Source organism: Centroberyx affinis, unplaced genomic scaffold (assembly GCF_046629955.1).
Source record: "Centroberyx affinis isolate AG114_WGS23_722 - 3 ecotype Tasmania unplaced genomic scaffold, CSIRO-AGI_Caff_v1 ptg004359l_1, whole genome shotgun sequence".
Lineage (NCBI taxonomy): Eukaryota > Metazoa > Chordata > Actinopteri > Beryciformes > Berycidae > Centroberyx > Centroberyx affinis.
The window spans coordinates 437384-463437 of record NW_027282055.1 but is presented as its reverse complement, the minus strand read 5'-3'; the positions used below and the strand labels follow the sequence as shown (position 1 = coordinate 463437).

The window sequence follows — 26054 nt, the reverse complement described above, 5'->3', positions numbered from 1 at the left end:
TGAAATTTCACCTAATTTACCAGAGGAGCGTTCAACTCAATACATGACTGGGCAGCACAGGTTAATCTCTTGATTAAAATATGTGGTGTCTTTGGGATCTAAATCAGAACTGTAGAAAGACAAAATGATTACAAGACGACAGTGATAACAAAACTATGCACTGACTCCACTTTCCAGTATATTCCAAAATAGATCCGACTTCCTGCACCCTCGACCCCTTTGGTAGTTTCCACCCCAAACGCCACAGCAAACTCTCCACTTCCTGGAAATGATCTGCTGAGGAGAGAAGCAACTTGAGAGGTTAGCACGATTTACAGCACATGGTCACGCAGAATAAGCTGCGGGGTGGATATAGGATACCTCGGAAAAACCTGAGGAACATTTTACTCTTTGTGTGGACTGAAAGCTTGGCATAAATCTCTGCCAATAACTCTGTTGAAGCCGAAAATGAGTTTAGTCTATTCCAGGACACTAGGCCATTCAGTATGGATATTGCACTGACGACTGGCTTTGTGTGAACAAACAACATTTTGGTGAAAAGAAAGCTACCAGTGACCAACACCACCCTGGACAGTAGTGCCAGCTAGCCAGTGTACACTGGCCCTTTCCATTTCCCCCTACTTTAACAGTCGGGGTTATGCGACACACCCATGGCCTACGAACAAGTCAGCAACTGAGATCATTCTATGTTCTACCTCATCAGCATCATCCATGACCAAATGCTCTTTCTCACTGATGCAAACTCTGTGGGGTTTACAGCAAAGAAAGAAATGGTGGTTTGGTCTATAGATGTTCTCTCCTAAGCAGTACATCCTCAAAACTGGCCAAAGTTCTCTATACTGCTTTGCTCTACAGAAACTCGATCTTGAAGACAAGCACATTCGACTGGACACACTCTCCTCAGTCTAATCTGACCTAAATCTGGGCACTCACTGGGTGTTACACATGGTTGTGAAGTAAACATTTTCCCTGTGTGGATGGAAAACAAGAACTGATAGCCACTCTGTCTGCTGCGTAGGAGATAGAGTGACAGACAGAGGTAGTGTCTCTGGTCTCACCCCCGGAGCAGCCAGCACACAGTTCAAGTCACCAGTGAAGCTGAACAGATGCCTGGCAAAGTCTGTTTTTTCCATTCTGCACCAGTGATTTCTTAGCTCAGACACCCAGGAGTCTTGGGCCAGACTGATAATCACCAAACACATATAATATACACACACACACACACAACCACAAATACACAGGCACACATGCAGGCACACACATATACACACGCAATGAATCTGCAGTAGCAAAAACTCACCTCCCTGCCAACACTTCAATTAATGAAATACACAACCCCCCCCCCCCAAACACACACACACACACACACACACACACACACACACACATACAGACGCTGTTCACCAGCTGTTTGGATCAGGAAACTGAATCTCTGTCCAAATCCTCTCTCTTGTGATGAGGGATATTGTGATCCTCCATAAATTAAAAATATGGTCAGATTGTAGTCACTACAATAAATCCCACAATTAATCAAGACAGTGGGTTTGGAACTTCTATTGAAAAATGTCCTGACTGAAGTGAGCTCCTGCACCTAGCCAGTCGGACGCATTTCTGTTTGGACTAAACTACACATCAGAGGATGCCAGCACTTGACAAAGTTGCCTCCTGGCCAAGTCCAAAATCTGCTGCCTCAACTTTGTGCACAAAACAGCGCCGTATTTTCACCAGCGATCCTTAACCCACCTCCTGTCTCCTCTCCTCCAGCCGTCTAATTGTTAATCAGGGCGAGAACAATATCGGTGTGTTGCGCCACAGAGCGCCTCCGCATTCCTGCGGTGCCGTTATCCGCTCAAATCCAGTCATGCAGAAGGCCTTTGGCACAACCGAGTGCCACGATGTCTGGCTGTCCGTGGGCAAAGCACAGCAATGCATGCTGGGACAGGGAGCCAGGAGAGCCGCCTGTAGCACTGCAGGTGTGCTCAAAGGAGGTGTTGATGGAGCGCAATTTGCATGCATTATTAAGAGATTATCCAAACAACTTACTCATCCAAAACATTGAGAGAAAAGCTTTTGCCTCCAAGTTAGTTTTACCTTCATTTTTATCTCTTTGCCTTACCAATACGGGTGGAGGAAAAGAAAATTGCAGTGTAATATCCCTACACCTGACTGCTGTGTAGGATGATGAAGTATCAGATTCACTTCAATGTCAAGGCTGTGAAAAGACACTGGAGTGATGCTCTTGAAAGTTGCATTGAAAGAGTGCTTGAAAGTCTGAAAGGCCTTGAATTCCATCTGGAAAAGTTTTCTCTTAAGTAGAATTGGTTTTGCCCTGAAGGCTATTAAATCATCTTTTTACTGCAGTCTAATTTAAGAAATATGGAACAATAATACCATCGGAATCCCAATACTCAGTTTAACAAAAGACATTCAAACTTGCATCATACCCCAAATACTGGCTACACCACTGTATCAGAAACTCTAGCAAATCGACCCCTTATTCATGAATCACTAATATCCTTCAGTTATGCATATGGCCACCTAAGTTGAGTGATGAGTGAGAAGCCCCCCCCGACCCCAACAGGCTCCCCGTCACTCTGTAAGCAGGAATCTCTATGAAACGACTCCGCAGATACATCAAACACGTGTATCTGGCTTGGCGGCCAACAACCTGCCAGCGATGACAGCATTTCTATTTGGTTTAAATAATCCAAAGGCAGAGCGCACTCTCTCTCCCTCTCTATCTGAACTCTTATATCTCCTTATTATCAGCTGCAGATGACAATAACAGCATCTGTGATTCCCAAACCGAAACACACACACACACACACACACACACACACACTCTTATTCACTGCTATGAGTACTGTCAGTAAAAAAGTGTGTTCATTTTCCATTCAAAAGTCCACTACGTCCAACATTCCTAGCTGGGGTTCAAGCTGATGCGGGAACCCAAAACTGGAAACAGACATTTCCCCCCGCGCTGCAGGCTCTACTGTTATGATTGGCTAATTGTATCAGCGTGACTGCAAACTGAACAGGAACGATACAATGATTCACAGCAACAATGAAATGTGGAAAAGGCATTGCAGTCGTACTACTACCAGCTCTACACACACACACACACACTTCTGACATTTTACCAAACCTCTAAGGAAGCAGCTTTCGATTTCACTGTCGTTTATCCTGAGTCTAGAGATCTAAGCAGGGGGGGATTGTACTCCAGCCACAAGTAGCCTGCTGCGTCGTAATCAAATCAACATATTCACAGTGGAAAAGGAATGACGAGTGACTCCGGTATTAAAGAAGACATTCCAGAAAGGGAGGACATGAAGGCTCATAACATCAGCAGGCTTCAGAAAATGTGCTGACCTAGTATCACCTTTTAATGTCACGCTGGGAGACAGAGGAAAGTTCCCAAAACAAAATCAGGATGTGAAACCACGTGTGTCACTTTCCCAAATAAAGGACCAAATGGAACAAATAGACCCATGAGAAAGCTGTCCCCTCTCATTTACGTCAGCGTGACGAGAAAAATGAAATCCTCATTCAAAAGGCTTCCGTTTGTCAAATCATAGTCAGCTTTTCAGTGTAGCCTGCCAATGCTCCACATTTCTCAACAAGGAGAATGTAAAATATGTCTGTTCATCAACATTGTCTTTTAAAGCTACAGTCAGCAACTTTGCACATTGAAAGCTTCAAATGGCAGTAAGAGGTAAGTGTTTGATTTTTTTTTTTACTTTAATACCCAAAGAAAAAAAATGTTTGCACACCTAAAAGTCTGTGAGTGACAGATGTGTAGGACAAAAATCAAAAAGGTAGATGCTGAGAAAGAAATATAATCCCGCACACTGTCTACACTTGCGTCATACTTTATTGCGATGTTTCGGTCAAAGGACCTTCATCAGGCAAACATGAAACAACCAGAAAACATCACAGGATAAACAGAACAGGGTAAAGAGGTACAGACCTACAGAACTTCAGTACCCAGAAATCATGTCACATGACGTCAGTAAACTGCACAGCTTGTGTTTACCAAGCCTGCTGGTCTGTGATGATTTACACCAAAGAATCCCAAAGGGACAAGTGAGGCAAAAGATCTAACATGGGTATACATGCAGCTCAAGCCTGTGCAGGATAACCTGTCCTTGCCCTTTCACAATCTTTCCTTAGAATAGTAGCGCAACGGGGCCTGTCAGAGCAAGGATATAGCCCCTGGAGATAGTATCTGGATGAGGAGAGCGCTCCATGCCCCGGGGCAGCCCAGGGCCTTTGATCCTTCTGCGGTCGGGCCGCTGGAGCCAGAACTGCGGCCAATGGGCAGAGATCACTCGGGGCTATCGGGGTCCGGCCCACTGGCAGCTACAAGAGTCTCCCTTTAATATCTGCACAAGGTGTGTCTCTCTTTTTTTAGAAAAGCAAACAGGCCACAACAGGAAAACAAAATATTTGCCAGGCTAAATGGGCGAATTGGGGACATACACACCGGCCTGAGCGAGGAGAACAGTTGGTGACTGTGGACCCTCTTCTGCCAGGCCCAATGGAAGCATTATGCCAGAGGCTGTCAAGAGGTGGGTGTGTGACGCTGGAATGTTAAATACTGGAGGAATGTTATTTATTTTCACAAACACCACCAAGCGCCCCCATACCAACACACATGTGAGCATGCACGCACACACACACACACACCACACTGGTCACGCCCGGTCTCTTACGATGCGCTCTTACTGGCCTGGCCAATAGGAACGGCTCTGCTCTCCCTCTCCCTACCTGTGGTAAGGTCAACACCGGACCTCTCAGCCTTGATGTGCTGCCATGTACTCAGTTCATAAAGACGTCAACGCGGCAGGAGACATGGAGCAACGCGGGGGAGGCTGAAATAAAAATCTAGTAAAACATTAAAAAGAGCTTCAGTTTCTGCTTTGTTATGAGTGAAAGAACACCATGTGCCACTCTTTCTCCACACAGATGCTAGAGAAATCATAATTCTTTGCTACAAAGACGAGTAATATTTCTAGAGCTGTGCCGGGCCCTTTGTGCAAGGCAATGTCTACTCTCATGTCTAGACAGTATGTATTGTTCTTTTATGAGTGCATCACCTCAGCCCTTTGGTTCTCTCTGCTGATTCAGTAAAATGGAGAAACCATTTGCCTGCAGACAGCGATGCGGTCGATTAACTTCCCACCACTTCTGAGCGGTGGAAGCTGTGTGTCATCACCCTGGCATTTGGGGCCAGTCGTCTCTCAGTGGCACTGGAAATCGGCTCTGTCTAAGGTTTGTGTGAGGAGACGGTGCCAGGTTCCCAGCTGGGCTCTCTGAAGAGCCACATTCCGGCCCAAAACCCTGAGCCACTAGAGGGTTCAAAGGTCACTGTCCCATTCACGTGAGGGTGGAAGCTGGAGAGACTGCGTGACCCAGGTTAGATCAGACCTGGATGGCAGTGCAACCAACAGCCTGAGTCAACACTGTTTGAACACCAACATGTAGCCACTGTTGTATTTTAGTAGCAGCAGGGTGGTGTAGTGAGTAGGGAAACTGAGGACAAGCATCTGCCCTGCTGAAGTGTCCTTCAGCAAGACGCCGCCTGAATCCAAATGTGTGGACTAAGGAGTCGCGGACTATGGTCTTTAGGTATTCTGACATTGGCTGAAGTGCACAGCGTGACTATGTGAGTTCACGAGGGTGCAGGGGTGCGGGACTGCATAAAAAGGGGTGAATGGGACGGGCCTTCTCCCCTCTCTCATTGCAGTGGACACCACCAACGTGAAATTTGAAACAGGAAGCAGTCAGCGAACATGTACACAGTCAAAATAACTGCATTGGCATATCTTATTATGCACTTAATACTCACTCGCCGTCGTAGGAGGCTAAGGTTTATCTATTAGCCATTATAGGCCAATTACAGTAAATGCTGGCTGAATATAAGCTTTATCATTTAAGTAGATATTAATAACTTATACAGGTATACCTTGCATTTGTTTAAGTCAGTTGACGTAGCCCACTTAGAGTACATCAGTGATCAAAGGTCTGCATGAAAGCCCTTGCAGACTTGATTAATTTTTACAATGGACAGCCATAAACCCTCCTGGACTTCATAAAGTCATAAAGTGTGCAAGTCTTTTGTATTCAGCAACTGATTCCCTGCCAGCTCTGGGGGCGCGGTTCTGTAGCTGACCTCTGATCTCTGACCTCCATGAGGAGGGAAGAGGCGGAAAGAGAACTTCCCTACGGGGATCAGTATCACATCATTGCAGAAATCACACTTTTTAGTGCATGCTTCTTGAAGTATTGCTGCACTTTTGCTCCATCCCTAAGAGGAAGTGTTTAGAAAGGTAAAGTTTTACTCCTTTCTATCGGTCAGAAGTTCCAAGAAATAGTCTGCTCACAAGTTGGTTGCGAGACATTAGAGATGTTTCTGATACAATAAACTTTAGTTCAACTGTATAACATTCAAGAAAGAATTGTCTCCAATACTACTGCAGGATCGATGCAGGAGTAATGCACAAAGAGGGACTTTATCAATGCCTGCAACTTCATCTAGATGTTTCCCAGCACAGCTCCATTAATAGCGAGCGGCTGGGGCCTCACAGGCTAAAAACATAATACACTTATGCTTCTGTAAGGAGCTTTGGATAAAAGTATCCACCAATCCATCAGTGTTATGATACACAAATGAAACTGTAGAATTGCAGATATCCTTGGGATGTGATAGCTGGCCTTGAGGGACATACAGTATGTAGGGCTGAGTCTGACTAAGGGATAAAGATTTGTTCCAGCTCCACTAGCCTATATCATCTGTCTCTGGGATTGTTCCCACACCCAGCGCTCTAGCAACAGTCCGGCCAAAAGATGGACCTCGGGGGAAAGGGCTGATCTGGAAATTTGTATAAATGCAGAGAGAATAACCTCAGCTTCTAAATGCATCTCTAATAGAGGCAACTGAGGAGTGTCACGATCATGCAAAAGCAGATTCAATGCACAATACAACGCCAACTTCCTTTTATCTCCTGTTACCTGACTACAATCCAGAAGGAGTTTAAGGTAGACTTTTAGTTCTGCACTTTCTCCTGGAAAGTGAGACACCGCAACTGTGAATGTGGGATGAGTTAGGAAGGCATAAAGAAACAACTACAGAAGCCCAAACAGAAAAACCCACAAACATTTGTTCAAACTTAACATCGCACACAGCGGCGGCCATAAAAAACAAAGCATGAAATTCTCTGTGATTGAAAACAAGTGCACAGATGTCTGGAGAGTCGACCTACCTGCTTTCATTCAGCTGCTGAGCTCTTGTCTACCCACACGGAAATCTAATATATGGCCATACACAGAGAGCTTGACATGTTCGTGTTGCTGCTGTCAGGTGAAAACCTCATATCTCCAAAATGTCAACTTTTCAAGAGCTATGAAAAGCAGCACTGTTTTTAGCTTGACAACTCTGTATGTTTCTCCAATGAGTTTCCTAAGCCTAAGGGTTATAGAATTTTTTTTTTCAAGCAAACCTCTTAACCAAGTTAAGAGTAAATATGTTCCATATATGGCAGCATTGCATGGGAAACTTATGAATGGAGAAGTGAGGGTCTCAGTTAAGGGCTGGTGTACGTGTGTGCGCGCGCGTGCGTGCAGCCAATGCTTTCTGCCCGCTTTTACGCATCTTGAAATCATTGCAGCAACCAGTGTACCCTCTGTACCAACAGTTATTTTTACCAATTTAACCAGTCTACATTTCTATTGTAACTCTGATTTTCAACCTCTAACATCACTCAGCATCTCTGCGTCACGTTGCTCGGCAGCAGCAGCAGCTGTTGGGGAATGCAGCGGCTGAGCAGGTTATTTGGAGCAGAGCAGCAAAATAAACCGTTCCCCGCTGTGTGGACAACAATGGTGGTCATTCAGGGCCGGTGTACCCGGACTGAGATGCAAATCGCCTCCTTACCTTCTGATAAGCCAGCTGAAGATAGTTGTAGGGGATCCGCCGGTGGAAGTCCTGCACGACATCCTCGCTGACTTTATGCATAGACTGCGTCCCGAGTTTCTCCTCGATGCATTTGTTCATACACGCGGACCTGCGGAGCACCACGTCGAAGAAGCGCAGGTCCGAGAAAACGGCATCAAACGGATGCTGGTCCTGGCACCGCAGCCGGCAGCGGACTTTGGTGCGACGGACTTCTGCGTAGCTGCTGAGCGCTCCCTCCATGAAGCGCACCACACTCGTGTAGTCACTGTTGTAAAATGCCTGGACTGCATTGTCATATAAAAGGTCGTAAGGCTCCAGAAAAGCAGCTGAGGAAGACAACAAGACGGTTAGAAGGACTACTGACAAGACACCAGCTTGTGAAAAGTTTCCATCCATCCTCGTCCTCGGTCCAAGTTGTCTTGAGCGACTGGCGGAGTCCCGACAGAGCAGCTGTCAGTCACAACACAAATAAATGCAGCGTCGTCTTATAGTCCATTTAAAGACTCCCCGGGCCAGAGATGTTCAGGACGGACTGGACTAGGGCGGAAATTGGGTTTCTTTAGTCAGGGACACACATTTTGTAATGACCCCTCTCCGGCTCCGCTAACTCCTCCCCTCCAAGAAATGAATGGCCAATAATACAATCAAAGCTCGGTCTTGTGCAGGACAGCAGCCTATAGGCGAGACCAGCGGTTCCCACTTTGAGGTCCGGGGACCCCCAGGGGTCCTTGAGGGAATTCCAAGGGGGTCCTGAGTAATAGTTTAATTTCCCAGTTATTTCACTCACTGGAAGGTAGCACAATGACAGTGTGTATAAGGATAACAGTTTTGCTCGTAGGTTTCATTCTCCCCCGTGCTGGTATCACTTCACCTACAGAAGACAGTTGAGTACTAAGTCATATCTAACAACAAAAATCTTCTCAGACAGGGTTCCATAGCACAGAATCTTCAATTTTATCTTATTTGGGGGCCGTGGTCTAAAGCAGATGATTTTTTTTTGTTGGGGGTGAGGGGTTCTTGATATGAAAAAGTTTGGGATCCAGCCTGGGCTAGACTACAATAAATTGGCTAAAAATGGCTGCAAAAGTAGTCTCCAGTAAACACCAGTGTCACGAATACAAATATGGAATTTATTTTACATTGGTCATAATAGTTGAAACTGATTGATTAAACTTGATAAACACTGCATAGGCCTACAGTACCTGAGAATTAACTTGGTAATGTGAATAAATTGTGCATGGTAGATAAATTGTAATTCATTGCGATGGATTAATTGTAATTGTAATAAGACTGAATAATTTTCATAAAAATCTAATAGATATTTGACTTGTTTCATGATTGAGAATATTTCACACAAACTCATTTTCTCCCACAATGAATCTGTCTATGCAAGGTTTATGTACCATGTAGAAATGCCTCTGACTTCTCATCTTTTCTAGAAGTTTCTTTTACTAGAAGGTTCTGTGTTCCTCCTCCTCTGACTGTGTGAATGTATGTAAGCCAGTCAGCAACAGTGAGGCAGCTTCAATTTACTGGACAGTGTCTCCCTCTACAGGTTCTTCAGTTTTATGCTACTGTTCCTCCATGACTCTACTTACCTCTGAAAACATGTTAATCTAAGAATCATTATTGGAAAGACAAAAAGTCTGAAGTTAGAACATGTGAAACTAAAAAACAAGCAAACAGAGCTTAGCTGATATGAAACATAACAACCCAGTACTCTGGATGGATATATACTCAGATACTTAGATGACCAATCAGTAGATAAATACACTTTTCTAATCTGTTTAGATACAGCTATTTCCCAGCTTCAGCCTCCATCCTAACCCCAGCAAATAATTCCTATAGTGTGTGTTTTAACCTGCATAGAGATGAGTGGGATGGTTTAATGCATCAGGACAGTCATATAGTGCGAGGTCAGTCATCAGTTGAAAAAACCTAGATTAAAATTGACCTTGAAATACGTTTGTGTGATTTTCTAAACTTTCTGGTTAATTTTCCTATCTGGCAAAGCCTAACCAAATGACAACTATTTGGGCTAAAACAAACTAAAACCTACTTGCAAACATTATTTTATCCAGACAGCAGTTTCAAAGCTTCTGAAATCCACCAGTAGAGGGCAGTCAGTGCTGCAAACATCTTTTTATCCTAGGGGGAAATTCAATTGTCACAGTAGCAACACAGTTAATAGACACAATAAACATAATTAAATGCTATTATGGAGCTTATAAAAATACAATATATTGGCACCCCTCCTAAATAAATAAACAGTAAGTGAGTGTGTGAATGTGAAAAAGAGTTTAAATAATCACCAAACCTTCCTTGTTTTTCTTGTTGTTGTTTTTTTTAGCACTTGTAACCCTGGCACTTGTAACCCTGTTTGGACAAGTTTGATTAAAGTCACCCACCACTGTAATGATGTAAGGATGCTACTTTTGCCCAGTTTGTACACCATAATCAGTGTGTGTGTGTGTGTGTGTGTGTGTGTGTGTTCACCTCTATAAAAACTGCATTTGTATCTGTATTTGGAAGCAATAGCATTTGTCAGACACTCCAAACATGGCAAAATCTATACGCCAGACACATCAAAATGGCTTGGCATTCACATATAATGTCCTGCACACTTGGTACAGAATGTACTAAATGTAGCCCTGCATCCTTCTATCATATCATTCTTTCATTCATATCATATCATTGGAGTGGCGGTGCATGGTTTGTGTGAATTACACCCACACCTGCTTTGAGACCAGAAGAGGACAATCTAAGCAAGTGGTGTGAAAACAGAGACTGTGCACATTCAGATGGGGGATTGCCTTATGATGAAACAAGCAAATAGTAAACATGTTGTCCCCCACCAGTGATGTAGTTCCACCCTTGGGTCAGTCAGTGATTGCTGAGTGTACTTGAAATATGAGTGAATTTGTATTGTTAAGTATTTTCGTATGGGAAAATGAAAGGACAGATTGACCATATAGTTCTGTTGCCTACTCTCCTCAGAATTAGGCTTACAAGTTATATCTTGAAATGTAGTAACTGTAATTGTCCTGTTTTTACTCAATACAGTACAAAATATAAGAACTACAATACGCAATAAATACAATCCGTACATTACACAATGTACACTACAATACAATTTATAATACAATATACAATATAACATACAACACCAGGAGCGTGAGTGTTATGAATAATATAAATGCTAAATGATAAGTGATATATGGTATTGAACAGTAGGTAAGTGGTAATATGATATAAGTAGTCAACACTGACGGCACAGTGGTAGTGCAGTGATGAGTGTATTAACATTACAACAGTCCAACAACTGTACAATAACTACAATAACACAATACATACAGCAGCTTATCACATATATCAATCAAGTTTATTTTATAAAGCCCTTTTAACATCAAGATGTCACAAAGTGCTTGAACATAAACATAGGAATGAAATAACAGAATAATAAACAACAAAATAAGTACAGACCCAGTCTTCAGCACCGTAGCAAGGAAAAACTCCCTAGATGAAGTTAGAAAATAACTATGATAACTTTAACTGTATTGCTTTACCACTGAGTCCCCATTCATTGTCCCCCACATTGTATAACTTTAACTGTATGACCTGCTTTACCACTGAGTCCCCATTCACTGTCAATGCCGCCCCTAGCGGCACAAAGTCAATGTTACAGTGTGACTAACTAACGAACTAACTAACGGATGGAGACCGATCCATAGTCTCCCCTTTGGTGAGGGACAATGAATAAAAAATTGGTAATAACTTTTTCTGATATGATCCAAATGAATGACCAAAATGTGTAAGTTCTCCATGATGATCTCCAACATGATTTGTAAAGGTGTCTGAGTGAAATGCCTTTCCTGTGTTTTCAGTTTGCTGCGGGAGCCAAAGTGGTTTTATTTCCCTGGTATTTATTTTGAGTCATGACCAAGCAACAGCCTTTTAAAAACGTCTAACCCAAAAGAAAAAGCGGAAGATATCAAGATGGTTAATGGTAGCTGCATTGTTCACTTTGTGTTGAACCATTGCCATATACCGGTCATCATACCTTTTATCCTTTTGCCCAATTTTTGCTTCCCCTTGTTGACTGAGGTTACAGGAATAAGTGCCTGGAGCTGGAGGGAGGACTTGGTCTAGGAAGGGTCCCATGGGAGACATTTGTGTGGGTTACCATCCGCTTGGGGGACAACAACACTGTTTCCCACCATGACTGCTGATTGTTGTGTTTCTACTTAAAAGTGAGGTCATTTACTCCTAACAGCTTGGCACTGTCCAATTACAGGACAATCACTTTTTTTTCTGCCATGAAGTCCAGCAAAACACTGATAACAGCAGGCTTGTGCTAACTGAAGAGTTCTATTCCAAAACGCTTTACAGCAGATCCATTTTAGAGAAAAAAAATCATTTCGCAGAAGTTCATCCACTATCTCAGTGCTGAACAGTTCAACCAAAGAGTGATTTTGCCTTTTCGGTTTGGTTCATTTGAATATCAGAGGAGGCCTGGAGGCTGAAAACGATTCAGATTTTCACAAGAAAAAAGCAAAAATTTGAGAAAAATCTGAAATAGACATGATAATAAATTTTTTTCCTGTCCCATAACTCAACTCGTGACCCCCCCCCCACAGACACACACACACACACACACACACAACCACTGCTCTGAAGGATCCAGTCTGGTTTATAATTGTATTAAACAAGGCCTTAATTTACCTACCACCCTTTAAAAAGTACCTTAATTTGATTGATGTTATCAATCATTTTGTAAGCATTGGTGTTGCTTATTTCAAATGGTAGACATCCCATTCTGGCACAGAACTGGACAAAGACAAACATGTCACATCTTTCCAGTGTGATAGATACTCCTATGTCCTTGAAAGAGTGAACTAACACCAGACTCTCTGGCCCAGAGAAAACACAACACAAGTGGATTTACAGAAATTCTCACTCCCCTTCTGATAAACTCTCCTCTGAGGCCGCACCACCAGCTGTAATAACAGGTGCCACTTGCCAGTGAATATTTAGGCTGACATAGATATGATATGAAAGGAAGGAAACAGTTTCATTTTCAGGAAAGTCCTCATTACTGCAGTAGTGTAGTATATACTGTATGCGGGAATGTGATCCGGTTTGCCATGGAAAATGGCTTTAATGGAATAAAAGTTTATTGTGCACTGCGGTTTCCATGATCAGTGTTTTCACTGTGATCCTCTGTCTGACGAGGGACTTTGATTAGAGTGAATTCAATATGAAAAACTTTCCTCTATAAAAAGACGAAGAGTGTAAATGGCAGGAAATAGGAGGACGTGATGTGTGAGTGTGTGCTGATGTGTTTAAAGGAGGAAATCTGGAGCTTGATTTCTCTGAGTGCCCTATTAGCCCTATCAATAAAGGCTTTAAATGCTTTTTAATCATCACAAGAAGAGAGAGTCACCTTGGAGCCTTTTTTTGTTATTTTGCGTGCAATTGATATCACCCCTTTATTTCTCTTCTACACACCCTATAACTTTTCTGGGTCCCAAGATGAAGATTTTACATTGAATTTTACATTTTACATGAAGATTTCATTACAGACAAAGCTTCAGGGAAATGAATACTGGGCTGTCTGCTTTATAACTTCATACAGACTAATTTATTGAAGCTGCTTCCACTCCCATCTAGATCTTTCTTTTTGATCAAAGACTGGATGGGCCTGAGGCCTCAGTGGCGCCTCAGAGCTTCTTGACTCTTGTGCAGCATTTCCAGATCGATGAGTGAAAACACAGCACATGTAAAGCAAGGAGATGATTTACTGAAGTGTGCTATACATGGAAGGTCAATATTTGAGGATAAAAGGGTGATTTAACCACTGAGTCTTGTCAACTGAAATGATTAACCCCGTATCATGGTGTGGCTTAACAGGCAAAATATCACATCATTCATTTCAGATCCTCAGTCATCCTGATAAGAACAATCCCTCAGTCAGATTTAGGTGACATGAAGCGCTGAAGTTCTGGCTGCTCTCCAATGAAAACCTTTTACCTTTAAAAAGTCAACATGGCAAGACTTTAGAAAAACAGACATATTTTACAATTGCCAACCATGAATTTTTTTATATTTTATTCTTGGTTTCAAATGGGTTTCAGCAGCCCTACCACCATAAAACACGCTGTACCTATAGAATAAATCTTCAGTACTGGAGTTACAAGACTTCTCCATGTCAGCAGCGATATTTTCTATTATCCCAAAAACAAAGTTTTCTAATGAAGTCTCCTGTTGCTGAAGAGTAAGACAGGTTGAACACGGATTAAACAAAACAAAAATAATTTTATTTTACTTTTCAAAATTAATATACAAGTATCTTTCAAACTACCATACAAGGCACTGCATAAACAATAAAAGCAACTTTACAAATTACAAAACTGAAAATATTAAAAAGTCACATAATTAAAACACATATAAACATTACATACATTTTCACATTTTCACAGTCAGTGTGAAAATGTACTTAACATGTAGACATAAAGGGAATGCTTTGTAGAGTAAAATACTGTGCGCTATCTAACTTCATGAATACATTGTAAACTGTTAAAATAAATATTCTTCATTGACAATTGCAAAGAGTGAGTCACAAAGTCTGTTGTCTAGAGTATGAACCGGACAAGTGCAGTAACCACTTGGCAGGAAAAATCTAATTGCTTAAATTGGTAGCACTGTTGTGATTGATGGCACCCACAAACACATCATAAAAATGCTTTGCTGTAGTAGATGAACTCCATAAACAAGCTAATAAATAAGATTTAAAGCCATTACACACAGTCCAAGTGTTTAATCCTGGTGGCTGTGGCTTGATGCAACAGTCCCACAGTGGGAAGTTTTTTTTGTCACCACCAGCGATACAACCTGCCTCGGTCTATCAGTTCGGCTCTGGACCGGCTGTGTCGACACCTCATCTGCCCCCACCCCCCGACCCCACCCCACTCCACCCCACCCCACCCCACTAGACGTAGTTGCTCCCATGGTTGGGGGAGGTGTGGAGGTTGTGCTGGCTCATGGAAGAGCCGGACTTCGAGCATCTCCGACAGCTCAGGAAAACCCCCCCGGCCAGAGTGAGGATGGCACCGGCCCAGCTCATAAACACTGCGCTGCCAAACTCATACCTGCAAGAGGACACAGCTCAACATCAGTCCAGTTCAACAGCAACAGTAGGGATAATACACGTTCAAATATACAATCTAAGATACATTTGATGAGATGTAATCAGCTGCTTTCTTTTCCCACTCCATCAGATCAGTGTGTGTATTTATGCATATTTGTGTATGGCTTCTATACTAAGTAATCACTGTACCTGTTCAGCTTATTGGATCCAAAGAAGGACTCAACAATCACTCTGACATACCAGGAGGTTATTGTGAGGGTCAGTAAACCTGAACATGGAAGAAAACATTATATTGTTTAGGATTTCATTTCCAGGATTTTCCAGGACAACACAGTCTCATGAGCATGAACTCCGAAAAGCAGATGACAATTTGTGGGAACGAGTTATTTGAAGATTACGTTCCTCCACCACGAATTGGATTATGTAACACTAGCAGAATTTGGGCACGCCATTTTCCCCTGTTTGTCACGTGAAAAGATTAGCTAACGTTTAGGCAAGTTAACACATCTTTAGTTAAGGTTAGGGTTAAGGTGAATTAAGAAACACTGGCTAAAAATGAAAGCTTACACAGTAGAAAACTGCTTTGCATAAGTTGGGAATTGAACGCCCACACCATCTCACCCCACCCAACCCACCTGACCTTGCCTGACCCCACCCTCTTTACTTGCTCATTATGTTGCACTATGCTAGTTCAATGTCAAACTATTGCCTTTTTCAAGTGCCTCTTTCATGTAATCTTTTCATTTGCGGGAAAACCAAGCCTATTTCTGTCACTTTTCATGTATGGAACACTGTATTTGCATTTTGCTCATTTCATGAAATTTCAGGAGACCAGGCCTCATAAATATCCTTTTAACTAAATTACATTTATTTGAAAAACTTTATGAAGGGCGTTATTCTTATCCTGAGCCATAGTACAGGCTATCTGAAAACAAAATCATGAACACTGAATACTATGGCACCTCTAAGCAGCCTGGCAGGTTTTGCTGTGTTGGACCCACCTGAAATGATGAACATGACTCCTGCAGCCAAAACCACTGTGCTTTTGCTCTGCTCCTTTCCATCCATGAAGCGGGTGCACTTCATCCCCACTGTGGAAACTATCAGAGCCATACTGGAGAGGAAGATGCCGACCAGCATCACCGCCCTGGTAGCCTGGATCTCAACTAGAGGCGGAGAGGTGGGAATGTGAGTTCATCCTCATTCATACAGAAGCTTTATGTTGACTGTTAAAAGGACTTTTTCTATTTCTGTCTCCCTCCTCTCTCTCTTTCTGTTTCTACTCTTTCTTTATTAGTTTATTAGTTGAAATGAAATGTTGTTCCTCTCCCTGTACCTACATATGCTGCTATGTTGGCCAGGTCTCTCGTGTATGCTACATGTTTGACCTCAACTGGACAAAATAGTGTAAATAAAAGTAAATAATAAATAATAATGATAATACTAAAAATATAGGCTATAGGGAGACTGTTAAAGGCAAGGTGAGCAGCTGACTAACTGATGGGGAAAAAGGGAACTCCCTAGCAAAATAAATAGTAGCCTAGTAGTATTAGAAAGATACTATACAAAACTCACAAAAAAAAACTGCATATCATTATAGGAATATTATAGGAATGACACCATCAGAGGTAAAAATAGCTGACCGTAAAGTTCAGTAAGGTCAATCTAAACTCACTATTTTGTACACACTGAGACACACTGGGTTATTATAGGGATTTAATTCAATTAAAGATAGCTCGACAAATCAATTAATTACTTTGTGCACAAACATATAAGCAGTCCCTAGTGCCTGGAAGACATGCAGAGGCCGTGAAACTTACTTGGCAGTTTTAAGAGCGACTCGTACAGTTGGCAGGTCACTATCCCGCCGCTGCGACCGCTGCAGGTCATCCACAGCCCCTTAGAGGTCCGATGTTGATCCTCGGTGGCATCGTAGGACACTCTCCACTCAACCATGTTCGTAGCTGCGATAGTGGCGGCGAGACCGACCATTGCGAGCATAAAACCGAGAAGCTGCAGTCCAGAGCTCGCCATGGTGTCCAGGTACAACGGGGTGGATGAGTCGAAAAGAATAAAAAAATGCCGAGAATAGGTTGGGTAAAAAAACTTGTATACAGCGACTAGCGTTCGTTTTAGTCAATAAACGATCTTCCTCTGAATATGTCTCTTCGCTGTTTTCCAGACCGTTATCCAGTGCGCTCTGAGTTGCGCTCCAGCTCCTATTTAAAGTCAAAGGCGCATGACGCACGCGGGGTCTCCGCTCCACCTGACACCACAGGGTTGAGTTGTGATGGGAAGCAATTTTCTTAGGAAGGCATAACAAAAAACGTACACCCGTCTTCTTTCACTGCAGCGAATCAGTGACGTAGTGGTAAATATGAATTTCAAATTAAAAGCTGGGTAAACTATAGAGCTCCAGTCGGTGATCATGGCAAACGAAGACCATACATCTAAACAAAATTCACTTATATTATTTCTGCCTTTGTTTTCTCCAAAAGACTCAGATAACTTACATACTTACTATGATCTATGAAATGAGTTTAAATCATAATTTATGTCATCCTGAAAAGGTGGGTAAACTCTATTCTGCAAACAAAAAGTTGGGTAAACAGTTTAGGTGGGTTTATATTACATCCTCGGTTATAACAACAGGTCATTATAAATTCTGGATGAGACAGTTTGGTTACATCCATACATCCCTGAGTGCAATAGTAATAACCTAGCCTACTATAAAAAAAAATATTTGTAAGGTGATTATGAATTGATTTTTTACATGGAAATCAATGATTTCCCATATTCTTTTTGGGTATTTGGTATTTGGGCGCCTTAACACAGTGTGCTAAGGTAGTGGTTCTGACATTCAGATCCAGAGACCCCCAGCGGTCCTTTGGGGGGTCCCCAGGAAAATCAGGAATAGTTAAACTTTACTATTATTGCACTCAATAGAAGTTACCATGACAAAAACATTCTAAAGTGGCAGCTCCTTGGAAAAAAAAAATCCTATCAAATGGGCGTCTGTGTTTAATGGATGTCTGTTTGGGTTCCCGGGCCAATCAAGTAACAACAGCCACTGATGGAAACACACAAGGAGGATTTCCTCTCCATGTTGCCAATTTGATCCACTTCCACAACCCTGGAACAATACTGTAATCTATAGTTTACCTTTTATTGATTGACTAATTGATTGACTGATTGATGAAAAATTGACTGAACAATAAATATCATATTCCCCTTGAAATAATGTTGAAATTTACCACATTATCAGCATCTGAAAAAGATATCCTACCATGTCCACTGGAGTTTTGTCTTTATTTAAACTTACATTTGTACAGTATGTTGTTTATGGTAAACCTATCATTTAATGTTACAGCTTGATGCAATAAGCTAGTATTGTTGCATATGGAGGTTAATGGTTAATGGATAGTGGAAGACATAAAAAAAACAGTAACAACAACACTGGCACAAAACAGAAAAATAAAGATAACAACAACGATTAAGGAAGTTTTTCGTCCAAATAAACGAAGGCTAATATGCTCAATTGTCATTCCATTCCTCAACAATATACAGTATGAAACTCTTGTTTATGGGATCAAACATTGTCTTCATTTCACCCAGACAATTATCAGATTGTTTGACCATATTTGGTGAAGGGGATGCCAGTTTGTAAACACTGTGCATCTGCCATCTGTTAGATTGGATCAGTGTCCACCCTTTCCTGAAATGAGCCTCGATCAAAACACTTTGCTTGGTGACAGCACCAGTCTGCGGCCACTTTACAGCAGCCATTTTGCATCTTTCACTTACAAGCATTTGGTTTAATTCAGGTGGGGACACAGAATGGAGTCATAAGACTACACATCTGGAAAATGACATAGGTGCATTTCATCCCACACAACTATTTGGGGCACATTTGATCTTCCCGTTTTGTGTTTTGTTTTTTGTCCCATTGCTCAATGTTGTCTTAAAAGTCAGCCTGGGTCAAACGGTAGTTATAAATAATTCCTGGTGTTTGTTTCAAGCTGTTTCAACCCATCCAATTCAGTATCAGGTAAATTGTTAATCAGGGAAAAGTATATTAAAATGACTTTCAATTCATTTTGTGATTGTCTTAACTTTCTAGCACTAGCTGTGTGGCAAGCCCCCTCCATCTGGAGCCTAAGTTATCATATTATTTGGCCCAGGTCTGATTAGAAGTAGAGTTCATCTCATACTCAGTGCCAGAGGAATGTGTTGGTAAAGCTCAAGAGAAAAACGTCACCTCCCATTCCGGCAAGCGGTCCAGTTCCAAAAAAGCTCCCTGTCCTCCTACAAGCAGAGCATGGTGTTGTTAAATCAGCATAACCTGGCCTTCTGCAATGGAAGTAGTCCACTCCCTTATGTGTAATGACTGATTCATATCTTCTGAAAATGTGAGTAACAATGGTTACAAGCCGGTTCTAGTGGGATTAGTGTAATGATGGTGTTATGATTTGTGATTGTATAACTGTATGTGCTGATCAGCACAAGTAACAGGTGCTGGTTTGTAAGAAAAGTGAAGAAACGTGAAGTAACTTAACGACACAGAAACAAGGAAATGACTGGTTGCTCTATATTGTCAAACTGGGATCAAAAATGTATCGGTTGCTCTTGGAAAACGGGGAAAAAAGGGTGTTACAACAAAAGAACAATCCAGGCACTCCAAATATAACAATATAACCACGAGGAAGAAAATATTTAAAAAGTCTTTATTGTAGTGGCTAAATCATAAAAAAAAAGCCAACATAACTTAACAACACCTTACATTACAAGCAGGAAACATTTTAAATATTGCAGATGAAGTATATAAATCATTGTTGCCTTGCAGTAAACCTGAAGATTAGGCAACAATAGGCCTAATCTACCTAATCTTCCTTCCTAGGCTGCATACAGATGCAGCCTAGGAAGGAAAAAACAACACAGATTAATAGTAATTTTAAGCCTTGTGCAGTTCTTTATTCAAATTAAACAAAAATGCTGCCACCAAGACAAAGGGTGGGCTCAACAATGATTTTGATGCAGCTACTTGATGCTACTGTATGCATGTACACACAGTACTGTGCAAAATCTTAGGCACCCTAGATTTTTCTTTATAAATTTTGTCTTAGATGTTTATTTGTTTTCTGCATTAGTGTGTCAGTAGACTGCTCTTTATGGTATTTTTTTTTATATTTAGAAACTTTTAATTTCATTATTTTTGAAAAGCATCTTCGCTTTATAGAATTTCTTCACATGTGCCGAAGACTTTTGCACAGTACTGTATAATAAATGAAATGTAAAACTGTCCACAGTAATTGAGATAAACTACGACTTCACAGCAACACCTGCAGGCACCAATTCAAAGTTGATCATAAATCATAACTCTGTTGTGAATCATATTTTAGGGGCATACGCTACAATAATATTACGTTGTTAGCATCACATGTTTCGCAAGTTAGCAACCAAGATTAAATTAGACCCTCATACTTCCACTTTTAGTTGTCAAAAAACAATGATTCTCCCGGTTCCTCAGTGGCATCAAAAAATAAATGAAAGGTCATTAAAAGGGGAAGAGGTCAGAGGCAGTGTGATGTTGCACAAAGCGTCTAACAGTAAATAGATCAACCTCCATGCTGTGATTCATGCTGGCCTAGTCGAAACATGGGGATGGTCACAGTGTGTGACAGTTAAGATTATGGTTGCGTTAGCCAGCTGGACTCTGATTCCCGATCAGTTGATACTCCCACTCCTATTGACAGTCATGGGTCATAGGTCAGTGTCTTACTGAAATGTGATTCATCAAGATTCATGAAGTACAACAGTAAAATATTGTACAAAATTGTCAAATTACTTCGGACTACCAAGAAACTCTGGATAATGGCCGAGCTCGACCAATCATCAGGACCCATAACAGTGGCATGATACAGTATATATTTGACAAAGACGAAATCGTGAAAAAAGTTAGACCCCAGCACCCAAAAATGTGTGTATGATGAATAGATCTTGGATTCATCTCACAAATTTTGCATCTCATATCCCCAGGTGACACCATGAGCTGAAAAAGACGATTTGTGGAAAAAGACAAGTGAATGTAAGCGGGTTACATTCAAGAGCTCTGCAAACTGAATGTCAATAAATGTGACTGCATCCTTCAGTAAAAAATGTGTTTATCTTTCTAATGATATGAAATCCACTGAACTGAATTTATATTATTTATGTTCATACAGAGGAACTGATTCCCCTTCCCATGCCTGCATAGATAACGCTCATGTTGGTAAGCTATGGCCTATGCAAAGGGCTGGCCTTACACATGCACACACACGCACGCATGAACACACACACACACACACACACACACACACACACACACACACACACACACACACACACACACACACACCTAACACTTCCAGGGAAAATGGTCTCCTCGTCACTGACGGCAAGGCCTTATCACGTACACAAGGACATTCCCTGCATAGCATACACAGTGAAGCCGCAGAGCCTTGAAAGGAGGTAAGACCCCCCTCCCACCCACCCACACACTCACCCACACACACACACACACTCACCCACACACTCACCCACACACACACGCCTCTCTGAGACGTCTCCTGTAGAGTCTGCCTTCTGGGAACTGGAGCACGCTCACTTTTTCTTTCAGTTATAAGTGGTACTGTATACTGCTGTGAATCAGTCAAACTGTTTACAGAAAACAGATAAGGTTATTTTCAGCAGAGGGGGGCTGATAGAAAACACAGTGGATTCACAAACCCCAGGAGAATCTGGAATGGGTATAGTGCATATAGCCAACCATAGAAGAAGAGGTACACACAGAAAAATAAATGTGCGAACTGGAACCAAAAAGTTCTTCGGAGTGATGCCACAGAAGAACCATTTCTGGTTCCACAAAGAACCTTTCAAGAACCTTTTAAGAAATATATGGTTTCAAAGAACCATATAAGGTTCTTTGGGATAGGCTATTAAAAAGTTCTTAATTCTTAGTTAGGCTATTGGATGGTGGATGATGGTGTAAATGTGGAAAATAACCAAACCCTCTATATTATGCAATTGCAAATGAGGCTATAGAAGGACAGATAAAAACACAATGCAGGTGTCTAGTGCAGAAATGTTTCTTTAAAGAACCTTGGTCTGAAAGGTTCTTTGTGGAACCAGAAATGGTTCCTCTATGGCATCACCCCCAAGAACCATTTTCGGCACCTTTATTTTTCTGTGTGTAGTCTGTGGTAGTTTTCATTGCTTGGACGCTGACAAAAACATCGGCATCGTATTCATCAAAAAATACACTAGCATATTCATGGATTGTGCAACCTACAGTAAGAAAGTTATCATCAGAATTCGCTGTTAAAAAGCGCGGGGGGGTGGGGGGGGGTCCCTCATTCACCCCCTCTGACCTGTCGGTTGCTGTAGGAAATAATCCAGCCCAACATCCTGCTGCATAATTTTCTCCCTTGTCACACAAAAGCAGGAAGCAGATTTTTGGGCGGAGCTACAGTGGAACCCCAAATAGCATCGAGTCAATGGAGTTAATTAGGGCCAGATATTTTCATTAGGAGAGTTGCTGCGAAGTGAAAGTAGGTAAACCCGGCTTTCGATCTGAATGTCTTGGAAATGTGACAAACCAAAATGTTGAGTTACTGTAAATTACACCAAAGTAAACACAATATCTCAAGGAAGACTGCCTCCAACCCCTTAAAAGGCCTCTGATACCAACACTGCTACAGTATGAGCTAGTCAATATGCTCATCGTACATAAATAAGCAGAATGTTTGTTCATCTGTGATCTCAAATATTGACCAAGCAAACCTATATAATCTGTTAGGTGAGGTGTGTTCAGGACAGTCATCATACAGTTACATGGCCTGCAGGAGACTTGAGTGTAAAGATGCAGCATCACACTGGAAAAAATATATGAGGAGGACGCCATCTGGTGGCCTCTCTGAGCAGGACACCCACAAAGAGCAGGTGTCACCAGGTGTCACCATGAAATACCTGTTCCTGTTCCTAATGCTGCTAATGTGAGAATCCCATTCATTTCTTTATATTTGCAACTGATGTCCCCTCCCTTATTTCCAAAACTGGGGCCTGTAAAAGTCACAGTTTTCACATTTTACTGCTCAGCATTTCCAAAGATCTGCAGGTCGATATTCTCTTACAAAACCTGCAGATCTTTGGAAATCACAATCAAATACTGATCTGGCAGTAAACAGGCCTGGTAGATGTTATAATCATGTAATAATGTTAGAATGTAGTATTTACACAGCCTTTAAATTGCAGCGTCCTCGTTTCCATAATTACAGTTTACTGAGACATTAACAACATATAAGATAAATTAAAAGCTGCTCTACAGAAACAAGGTGCTAATCAAGGTGTGAACCAAGTGAGTCAAATCATTACTGAGTAATTACCATAATGAAAGGTCATTATAACATTCCTCTAATATTACTGTGGGGCTTATATTTGTATTGTATCCTTTGAAAATGCATTATGGGATCACTATAGCTCTTTATTGTACTCTTTATTCATGAATTGCTGTCTAAAGCATTACCTCATATTTCAATCTGTTTTTATGTCACTAGGTCTTTCTATGGCCACTTGCTTTTAACTGTAACAGCGCCGGTGGATCAATGTCATAAAAAATGACTTGTGTACTTCAGTAGTCTTTGGTGCTTTTGTACAAGCTTAGACGGAGCACCTGAGGATTGCCTTGGCATGCATATCAGGGTGACTCCCTGCACAGATAGGCCTCAAACCAGTCAGATGTCATTCCTGCATCAGGCACAGCACACAGCGCCCTGGGCCAAACGGCCTGCCTTTTATTTTACGCCTGACGATGGGAATGTTCGCCTTTTTGCCTCTCAACCCGCATGTCAGCATTCAGCAGAGGCCTCTGCAGCTCAACTCCAACTCCCAAAATATTAACACTTACTACTGACAGGCTGTGAGAGTCTGAGAGTGTCATTTTTAACTTGCTTGGGTTCATATCCCAAATAATTACCAGTGGTAAATAAAAAGGTGGGTAAAGTTAGACCTCCAGTTGGTGATCATCATAAGGCAAACAACCACCAATATGAAGAAAATATTGCAATATTTTTGAAAAGTATCAATTAATGCTTCCCCCCACTCCAACCTGATATAATTTACATCAGTTTGATACTACAGGGGAGACTGGGGATGGTTGTAACATGGGTTTATTTGTAACACCATCAGTTTGACCAGTCAGGAATGAGCTATGGTGGTGTGATCAATATTGCAAATGTTTTCTATCAACTTCTTTTTTTAAAAATCGTTTTCATTGTACCTCCTCGTTTTGTTTAATCTGTATATTCTGGTATAAAAACTAAGAAAAGCCAAAAGCTTCCCTGGAAGGAATAGCCTTTATCTTTGGCTACTGTGCCCCTACTCAAATTTCTCTAAGTTGTATTTTGTGAGAGGACAGACAGGGATTCAGAGGACAGACAGGGATTCAGAGGACAGACAGGGATTCAAACCAACTCCCTGCTGTACTGAACACACTCAGAGGACAGGGAGTCTTCATCCAACTCTGCCTCGCAAAATCTATCAGCAGAGCAGATCAGACCTGATAGGACAAGAAAAATAGACAAATTGGCCTCTCTAGTACTAAATTATTAATCAACACAATTTGATACCCGGAACAAACAGCAAACTAGCAACTGTTACTCTCTCTCTCTATTGTACTCCATGTGTATGAAGCAGACACTAACAAACTGACTGGGCAACAGAAACAAACCCCGCCCCCTTCTCCTCTGAGTTCAATGAGAAAAGCCAGTATGTGTTCTCCACGATTACAAGCATACTATCAAAACATCCAAATAATATAGAAAAAATTCGGAAGGAGCAAATATTCGTGTCAAACATTATTCGTGCTTTAACGAATATGATATTGGGATTCGGTAACATCCCTAAACAGGGTAGGTTCCTTTTGTATTTGACATTACGTCACATAATCTGTGATTGTGCAGTAGATGTCTAAATTACTTATTTGCAGGAAACAAATAAGGGAATCTTGTATTAAAGTTTGAGAGATCTTGCACAAACGACCCCTGAGTTAGACGCTGCAACCAAAAGGGTTACAACCATCCCCAGTCTCCCCTACTTTACTTGGACTATGAATTTAAACTCTAAAGGCTTGTGTCCACCAAACCCAGCCTAAAAAGCGAAACTGCTGGAGAACTGGTGGTGGATAAACTGAGTTTGGTGAGTTGTCCACTACATCTGTGGTTATAATAACCATTATTATTATAGATCCTGGATGAGACTCTCTGGTTTTATTCAGGCGTGGCTTCAGAAGAAGCTCCAGCTGATGTAATCTTGTCAATGTGCACGTAATAGCCTACTTGTATCCCATAATTCTCGTTTTAATAGGCCCTACTTTTAGTAATTTTCCAATTTCACTTTTGAGTTAATTTTCAGCTGCAATGCTGTAATGGTTCCCCTCCCTAAAAAGACGAAGCTTATCTTTTCTCTATTGAAGGTTGCTCCTCAAAGATTTAGGTTTAATTTAGTGTCTGACAAAATAGTTCTCCTCTGACTACCCGTACCGGTTTTTCCTGAAGATGCGCCTCGGGCTTTATCAGGTCGAGAGAAAAAAATGTAAATGGCACGGATTAAAGCTGAGCACGGCATGGTCGCTTTGACTGTTGCAGGTTGATGTGGACGATAGTAGGTTAAGAGTCTGGAGAGTCTCCCATTTTCTGTCAGTATGATTTAGAGACTCGAAACCTGGGTCGACGACAACTTATGGAGAAGTTAATTGCTGATCTCTCTCTCTCTCCCTCTCTCTCTCTCTCTCTCTCTCTCTCTAATAAGTAGGCGGAACAAAGTTGCGCCGATAGGCGTGATTCTCCGTGTCTCAACACGGCGTGCACCAGTTAATAGACAGCCGCACTCACCTTTTTACCTGCAAGGTGAGACACGGAA

General features: G+C 41.7%; 2 protein-coding genes across 2 annotated transcripts in view; both read right to left on the bottom strand.

The window, feature by feature from the left end:
• p3h2 (prolyl 3-hydroxylase 2) overlaps window positions 1–8508 on the bottom strand; it is a 65801-nt gene extending 57293 nt beyond the window's left edge. Inside the window, exon 1 of the mRNA XM_071543633.1 lies at window positions 7934–8508. Coding sequence (XP_071399734.1) covers window positions 7934–8350 — 417 coding nt within the window. The 5' untranslated portion in view covers window positions 8351–8508. The remainder of the gene's footprint in view (window positions 1–7933) is intronic.
• Window positions 8509–14933: 6425 nt separating this feature from the next.
• LOC139664702 (claudin-1-like) lies at window positions 14934–17306 on the bottom strand. Its single transcript, XM_071543632.1, has 4 exons — window positions 16922–17306; window positions 16103–16267; window positions 15291–15369; window positions 14934–15102 (listed from the first exon to the last, which is right to left on the bottom strand). The coding sequence occupies exons 1-4, from the start codon at window positions 17133–17135 to the stop codon at window positions 14943–14945; spliced, it is 618 nt and encodes a 205-aa protein (XP_071399733.1). The 5' UTR covers window positions 17136–17306; the 3' UTR covers window positions 14934–14942.
• Between the last annotated feature and the right edge of the window lie 8748 nt (window positions 17307–26054).